We start from the raw sequence: 7,363 nt of genomic DNA, 5'->3' as shown, positions 1-7,363 counted from the left end.
GCATCTGTCCCTGCGTGGTCCCTCCCATCACCTTCCCACCCAGGGGGTCACTACCTGGGACTGTGTGTTTGACATTTCCTTGACTAAAAAAAACCAAAAAACCCCATCATTTCTCCACATGGTGAGTCTTCCCAAACCAGGATGTTGAGTCTCGGGGGAGCCGGGTGTCCCTGCCTCCCGAGGACCCTCCTGGTAGGCAGGGCCCCTGGACCTGCCCAGGTCACTCTGTCGGGTCTGCAGTGGGGTGCTGCCCCTATCGCTCTATCCGGCCACCGAAACTGTTCGTTGAATTCACTGCCTGCCTTGCCCACTCTCAGCTCTGCGTGGGGAGTGCCTTGGCCCCCAACATCCTGCCAGAGCTGGAGCTGGGGGCCGTGCACGGGTGTCCGAGCTGGGAGGGCCTTCAGGGAGCTCCCCCAAGGGCAGGGTGGGTGGCCTGGCCTCCCCGGGCATCTCTCCTGGGTACCCCTCCAAATATTCGGGTGTTCAGACCTTGGCGGGTCACCGTGTCACTCCCCACAGAGGAGGTGGGACAGCCGTGGCCTTGCCGTGACCGTCCTCTTCAGGGCCTGTCAGGGATGGCCTCCTTTGACGTTGTGAGGTGGGCCAAGGCCTTGGCGGGGGGCGGGGGGGGGGGGGGGGGGCGCAGACGCAGCGTGAGCCCTGTCGCCGGGCCTGCCGTGGGGCCAGGTGGGCCTGCCATCAGCCCCCAGGCGGGAGCGTGGACCCCAGCCCCGGTGTGTCCCTGCTGGATGGGCACGAGCCACCCCGGGAGGGCTGTCTGAGCCGGGACTGTGCCCACGAGCCCCCCGTGGGAGGGATGGGGGGCCACCCATGTCGCATGGAATCACGCCACACAGAGGGTCTCTGGGACCGGCAGGCCCCCTGATGATGCCAGGCAAACGGACAAATGATCTCTTCTCCGCCACCGTGGCTCCGACGCGGCCCAGGCCATCTGCCCCCAAGCCCTCCCGGGGCGGGCGAGTCCAGGGCAGGTCTTGGGGAACAGCGGGGACGGACCGCTCACCACTGACCACACCAACCCACCCTGGGCCAGCACCCCCGCACACAACAGTCTGCTGGGCGCCCGAGGCAGTCGGTGGGCAGTGAGGCTGCGCAGGACCAGACCAGACCAGTCATGGGGATTGGAATCCTTTATTGAGCACTTAGACGAGCCCCATCCTCCCTCACTGCGCCGGGAGCTCCGGGCCCTGGTGGGGCACGGGCGGCCTAGGACTCGGACTCGAACATCTTCTTTCTGCCCTCCATGCCAGACTTCTCCTCGATGTTCTTCCCGCCAGTCGCCCACGTCGCGCAGGTCCCGCTCCTGGGGACGGGCCAGGACAGGGCTCAGGAGGAGGCTGCGGGTCGCCCCTTAGCCTCCCTGTCGCCCCCCCCCCCCCCGCCCCCGAGGCGGGCAGCGCGGTCGAGCCCCCCCGCAGACACCCCGGGAGCCTGGGGCCGGGCCGCAGCGTACCTTCTCGGTGTCCTCCTTCTTGACCTGCTTCAGGTTGGCCCGAAGGTCCATGCACACCTTGTGCTTGGAGCCCAGCAGCGCCTTGAGCATGGCGTCAGCCGACATGCGCACCCGTCTCAGGGGGGGCCTCTTGAACTTGCCTCTCAGGTCGAACAGCTTCTGGTTCATGTCCTCCAGCTGCCGGCGGGGAAGGGCTGGGTGGGAGCCCGCGCTGGCCAGGCCCCCCGCCCCCTCCCGGCCAGGGCGCCCCTCGCCTTGTCCCGGCCCTCCCCCCCCCCCCCCCCCCCCACCGGCCGCTCACCTCCTTGCTGCTCTTCTGGACCCTTATTTCCATGTCATACTTCTCCTCCTCGGCCGCGTCGATCTTGGCGTGCAGCTGCTTGCAGAGCTCCTGGGGGTGGGGGCAGCGGGTGGGCGGGCCGCTGCCCACCCGACCTCCACCTGCCCTGCCCCCTCTCTTGACCGGTGGGGAGACCGAGGCAGCAGGCCGGGGCGCCGCCAGGGGAGGGTACCTGCACTTCAGACATGGAGCCGGGGACGTGCAGTGGGGGGCAGTGCTCAGACAGGTAGTTCTGCTTCTCAGTCTCACGGCGACTCTCCTCCTTCTCCAGCTCGGTGGCCGCGATCTGGAGCATCACACTCTGCAGGGGGCGGGGTGGGGGGCAGGCCAGTGAGGGGCTGTGGGGGCCTCGCCCCGCGCAGACCCCGGGACGGCCCTCTCGGGGCCAGCGCCTACCTTCAGGTGCTGTCTCCGGGCCGTGATGGCCCTGTTGCGTTTCTGTGGGGCAAGGGGGAGGGGGCAGAGTCAGGGCCAGCCCAGTCCCCAGCACCGCCATATCCCCTCCCGCTCAGCCCGCCCCAGGCCGGTGGGCCCCGTCTAGGAGGCAGCTGGACACCGGGGTTCCGGAGGCCCCGGTGGGGGGGCTGGGCCCAGGACACCTGTACCCAGGTGGCAGGTGGGGTTCAAAGGTTAAGGGGAGGGGAGAAGTGGGAGGTGCAGGGCATCCCTACAGAGCCAAGGCTGTGGTGGGGGGGGTCGGGGGGTGGCAGTCGGGAATAAGAAGCGATTCTGGTGACCTGGCCACAGCCTCACTTCCCCTGCCCCACGAGGCACTGGCAGCCACTTCCTGTTTTCGCCCCTGTCCTGGTGGCTGGGTGGGGCTCGTTCGTGGGGGGAGGGCTGGGCAGCTTCCCTCGAGCTTTGACCTTTGACCTATCCCAAGTAGGGGGTCCCATCCCCTCTGTGTCTCATGCCCCCCCCCAAGTAGGTACTCACCTCCTCACTGTCCCGAGAGTGCAGGTGGGGTGGGGGGAGAGAAGACAGAGGTCAGGGCGTGGATGAGGCAGCGTGGGGGCAGGTGGGAGTGGGACGGGGCCAGGGCGGGGGCTGGGGCGCTGTGGAGACCCCCCCACCCCGGGGTGGGGGAGGGCAGGGGTGGCAGGGGCCCTGGGCTTGGATGGAACTTACTCCCCCATCCTGAAGTCCTGGGCTTAGAGCCTGTGGGAGAGAAAAGGCCGAGGTGTGAGGGCGGTGGCTCCTGTCCTGCCGTGGACACCGGCTGCCCAGGTTGGGGGTGGGGGTGGGGGTGGGGGCAGGCCTTGCACCAAGCCTGCCTGTTGCCCTGCCCCCACTCCGACCTCCTTGAGGCTCTGTCTTGGAATTGCCAGGGTGAGAAGAGGAGAAAGTGTTCCCAGAATGTCCCAGGCAGGGCCCGGAGTGGCCGCAGCTGTCCCTGAGGGAGGGGTGGGACGGGCCAGCGCAGGTGGCCACCAGAGCCATCCAGCTAATTTTAGCTCTGCTCCTTCGGCTTTGGGCCCAAGTGCATGTGAGAAACCACTCCCCGCTTTGGCCTGGGGTCCCCCGACCCGTCAGATCTCCTGGTGTCCCACCCAAGAGTGAGGCCTGCTGATCGGGGGGGGGGGGGGGCCGTCCTCGACCCCTGCCGCCCCAGGCCGTCCCCCGACGCATCTCCGGCTCACGCCCCACACCATGCAAGCCCCGAGAGAGGGCTGCTGGAGGTGGCCCCCAGCCCCCAGACCCCCACCCAGGGAACTCATCCTGCAAACAAGCTCCAGAAGCGCCTGTCCTGGCCTCTGCCGGCCGGGCTGGCCTCACCTAGTGTCTGAGCAGCAGCGTGAGGAGCGAGGTCAGGCCGCAGCGGCAAGTTGGGCTGGTGGGCCCAGGGGGAGGGGTATAAATGGCCTCCCCCAGGCTGGGCCCCTGCTCAGAAAGGGCATGGAGCCCTCCTCAGACCAATGGGGCACAGGGGCCTCCCCACCTGCCCAGGCCGCCTGGCCCGGCCCAGCCGCGTGCTGTCATCCAGTCCAAGAAGTCTTGGCGGTGGTGGGGGGGGGGGGGGGGGGGGTGTACACCGAGGTTGGGTTGCTCTATTTAGAGCTCAGTGACGAGTTCGAGAAGCCTCCCTTGTTCTTGCAAGGAGCCTGTGGTCAGATGTACTTGGCCTCGCCGGGCCACCTCGGGGCACACGGCTCGAGATCAGCTGAGGGGTCACTCTGGTCCTAAGTCAGGGTCCACACTGCGGTTTCCCCACAGTTTCCCCTGGGCGGGCAGGCTTCCTGGAGGGAGCAGTGCCCTGCATCTCACTGCTGCCTCCCAGCCGGGCCGGGCATCTCAGGCACGAGCTGGCCACATCCCTTCCTTTCCCCAAGGCCCAGACCCCCAAACACGGCCTTGCGGCAGTGGCCAGGGCCCTCTGGGTGGGGGCTGCCCTCCCCTAGGTGGGATCCCACCCTCCCTCCTGGGAGAAGAAGGGAGGGCGCCTGGACGTGCAGCCGGCCGGAAACACCCTGCCCTGGGGTGGTTCCTGGCTCATTCGAACGCGTCCTTCAACCCGAGGATGGTGACACCACCGCCTGGGAACCTCTCCCTGACCTGAGGGGGCCTGGGGCCCGCCCGGCTGCCCGGGACTGAGCCCCCTCCCCCCCCCCCCCACCCTGCCCGGGCCCCCCACCCAGCAGAGACATCCGGAGGAGCATGACTTGGCATCCTCTGAGCTGGGGGTGCGTGGCCCCAGGCCTGCCGGCCTCACGGGCCACAGGGAGGGTCAGGGGAGCTAAAGCCATCCAGATGTGTGGGGGTTATTGCTGCACTCCTGGCCGGGGCTGAGCCCCCGAAGGCCGGAGGAGGCTTCCGAAGGTGTCTACTGCCCCCTGCCGTCTGGAAGAGGTGGCCCTACAGCGGCCTTTGGAAGGTTTGGGGCCCTGTGCGGTGGCGCGGGGGGGGGGGGGTGCGAAGCGGGCCCCCCCCAGGTTGGAGTCCTTTCCTTTCCCTCCACCATCACCACCCCCCAAATGCCTCCTCATCACCCACACTGTCCCCACGGGGCCGGCTCCAGCCTACCTCCCACCACACTGTCCCTGCAGCCCCACGGACAGAGAGGGCTCCCTACCTCTTCACACCGTCCCCGTGGGGCCTGGAGGGGACCCCTTCACCCCCCGAGGCCTCGGGTCCTTTCCCCACAGCGGTGACGGCGGAACCCCTGCCCCGACCGTGTCCCCGAGGGCTCAGGAAAGACACAGCACGGCAACGGGAGGAGGCGTTTATTAGTGGTCCCGTGGGGCGGCTTGGACAGGCGCCCACACCGCAGCCTGGGAGGCCGAGGCCCGAGGGCGCTTTCAGGAGCCAGGCAAGGGCAGGTGCAGGCGGGGCTTCAGGGCCAGGGCGCCGTCCACCTCCCCGGCGGGCCGCAGGCGGTGCCACTGGGCAACAGGCCGCCGGGCGTGGGCCAGCATGTCGGCCCAGTGCTGCAGGGCCTGACCCGAGGCCCGCGCGCCCAGCAGCACCTTGCCCACGGGCTCGGCCCGGAACTGCGGGCCCCGGGCCCAGACGGCCAGCACCAGATCCACGCTCTGGGCAGAGGCGGGCAGAAGGGCAGGGAGGGAGAGAAAGACAGGGGTCAGCTTGGCCCCAAGGGTAGGGTCGCCCCGCCCCGCCCCGCCCCTCCCCGCCCCTCCCACCCCTTTCTCCAGGCAGCCCACCTGGACCTGGCTGAAAGGCACGAGGAAGGTGAAGGCCTCGTTGAAGTAGGGGGCGGCCGTGCCCTTCCGAGCCGAGGTCTTTCTCTTCCTCCACTTCCTCTGGTTCAGCATGAGCTGGACCTTCACGTAGGGGTCTGGGCAGGCAGAAGGGGTCAGAAGGCATCCCGGGTCCCAGGGCCAAGCACAGGGCTCCCTCTCTCTCCATGTGGAAGGGGCAGGGAGGGCTCTCACCTGCCAGTCCCGGGCTCAGGCCTCGGGCCTCCAGCACGACGACGGTCAGCCGGCCCGAGCCGGGCACATACCGGAGCGAGAGGCACAGCTCACCCGAGGGCTCGGGCTGCGGGCAGCGAGATGGGGGGGGGCCTCGGTCTCCACCGCCCCCCGACCCCCGGGGCACCCCGGGCAGGGCCAGGCCGGAGTCCGGCCGTCCCTGGGCTCACCTCGGTGGTGCCCGGCGGGCCCAGCTGGTACCACTGCTCTAGGACGTGCTGCGGGTCCACGGTGCCCAGCGGCAGGCTGAGCTCAGCCAGCGGCTCGTGGGCAGAGAACCGCCTGAAGCTCAGCACCTGCACCCGCAGGGCGGTCCGAGCCAGCTCGTGCTGCGGCACCTGCAGGAGAGCGTGTGAGCGGGTCCCCTCGCCCCGGCCCCGGCCCCCCGCACCCCCCCCCCAGCCCAGACGCACGTGGAAGCAGCAGGTCTCGTGGAACGTGGGGCACAGCGTGCCACGATGCACCCTGGTCTCGTGCGTGTGCCCCGCCCCCGTGGAGAGGCTGACGCGGGCGTAGGGGTCTGCCGTGCCGCCCTGGCCCCCGGCCCTCAGGTCTGCGGCCTGCTGGAGGCCCACCTGGATCTGGGAGCCAGGGGCTGCTCAGCCGGGGGCCGTCCCCGGGCGGCCCCGCGCCCAGCGCCCGCCCGGCACCCGTCTCCCCTGCACACGCCCCGCGGACCCTCTGGGCCTGCAAGGGGGGCCCCCTCACCTCCTGGCTTCCAAAGTCATACCCCAGGGAGAGCAGCAGGCGTCCCCAGTGCTGGGGGCCCCCGGGGGCAGACTCCGAGCTCTCCACGTCCGGTTGCACCTGGGGCGGGTGGGGACAGGAGGCGGGGGCTGCTGGGACCGGGCCCCCGTGGCAGCCCTGGGCCTCCCGGGCCCCAGCCCCAGGTCTGCGGTCCAAGCACCTACCTCCAGACCGGGCCACAGAAGGGCTCGTATCCTCAGTTCTGTGGCACAGGCCTTAACTGACGTGCCTCCCCCACATCCGTTCTTGCAGCACTGCCCTCCTCAAGGACCTTCCGTGGCTCCCCATGGCCCGACCCCTGGGGCTGGCGCTCGGGGCCTCCCTCCTACACTGCCTTCCTCTCGCCTCTGCTCGTCACTTCCCCCGGCTGGGCCTCGAGCTGCCCTCTGGGACTGAGCAGCCCGCAGCTGGTGCTCCTCACCAGGTGGATGCTGGTGGTGCCCTGAGGGCCGCCCAGGCCCACAGCCTCCTGGCCCCTGGGCTTCTTCCTGCAGCCCTGTCTGCGGAGATGGCAGCAGCAGCAACAGGCGACACAGAGGAGGCAGGACACGGCGAGGACGCCGCCAGCCACAGCGATGGCCGTGAGCGCCCAGCTGGGCCCTGGGGGAGGGCACAGAAAGGGGCCTGAGGTGCATCCGTGGACAGCAGCTGCCCCCACCGGGCCCGCCATCCCCACACCCCTGCTGGGCATCCCGCAGCTCACAGGGGAACCTGGCGATGAGGTCCGGAATGAGCCCGGGTACAGTTGTGGTGCCCGCCGGGGCCAGGGTGCTGTGGGCGTCTGGGGGGCGCCCCATCTCCCCTTCCTGCTGGCCTGGAGCAGAGCGCCCGGGTGGCCGGGTCACGCCCGGGGACGGCCCCGCGGCCCCC

General features: G+C 69.8%; 2 protein-coding genes across 2 annotated transcripts in view; both read right to left on the bottom strand.

The window, feature by feature from the left end:
* Positions 1-1,139: 1,139 nt before the first annotated feature.
* Positions 1,140-7,363, bottom strand: part of TNNI2 (troponin I2, fast skeletal type) — a 111,995-nt gene continuing 105,771 nt past the window's right edge. Inside the window, 6 exon segments of the mRNA XM_081790194.1 lie at positions 1,140-1,293; positions 1,295-1,327; positions 1,478-1,654; positions 1,779-1,868; positions 1,990-2,118; positions 2,214-2,257. Coding sequence (XP_081646320.1) covers positions 1,231-1,293; positions 1,295-1,327; positions 1,478-1,654; positions 1,779-1,868; positions 1,990-2,112 — 486 coding nt within the window. The 5' untranslated portion in view covers positions 2,113-2,118; positions 2,214-2,257 and the 3' untranslated portion in view covers positions 1,140-1,230.
* On the bottom strand, positions 5,008-7,357 carry SYT8 (synaptotagmin 8). The gene is made up of 8 exons (XM_081790154.1): positions 7,197-7,357; positions 6,915-7,093; positions 6,455-6,553; positions 6,160-6,327; positions 5,917-6,084; positions 5,708-5,813; positions 5,477-5,610; positions 5,008-5,347 (listed from the first exon to the last, which is right to left on the bottom strand). The coding sequence occupies exons 1-8, from the start codon at positions 7,288-7,290 to the stop codon at positions 5,114-5,116; spliced, it is 1,182 nt and encodes a 393-aa protein (XP_081646280.1). The 5' UTR covers positions 7,291-7,357; the 3' UTR covers positions 5,008-5,113.

Source organism: Panthera onca, chromosome D1, assembly GCF_046562875.1.
Source record: "Panthera onca isolate mPanOnc1 chromosome D1, mPanOnc1 haplotype 2, whole genome shotgun sequence".
NCBI classification, from domain to species: domain Eukaryota; kingdom Metazoa; phylum Chordata; class Mammalia; order Carnivora; family Felidae; genus Panthera; species Panthera onca.
Note: the sequence above shows the minus strand (reverse complement) of the source record. Positions and strands in the feature narration are given on the sequence as shown.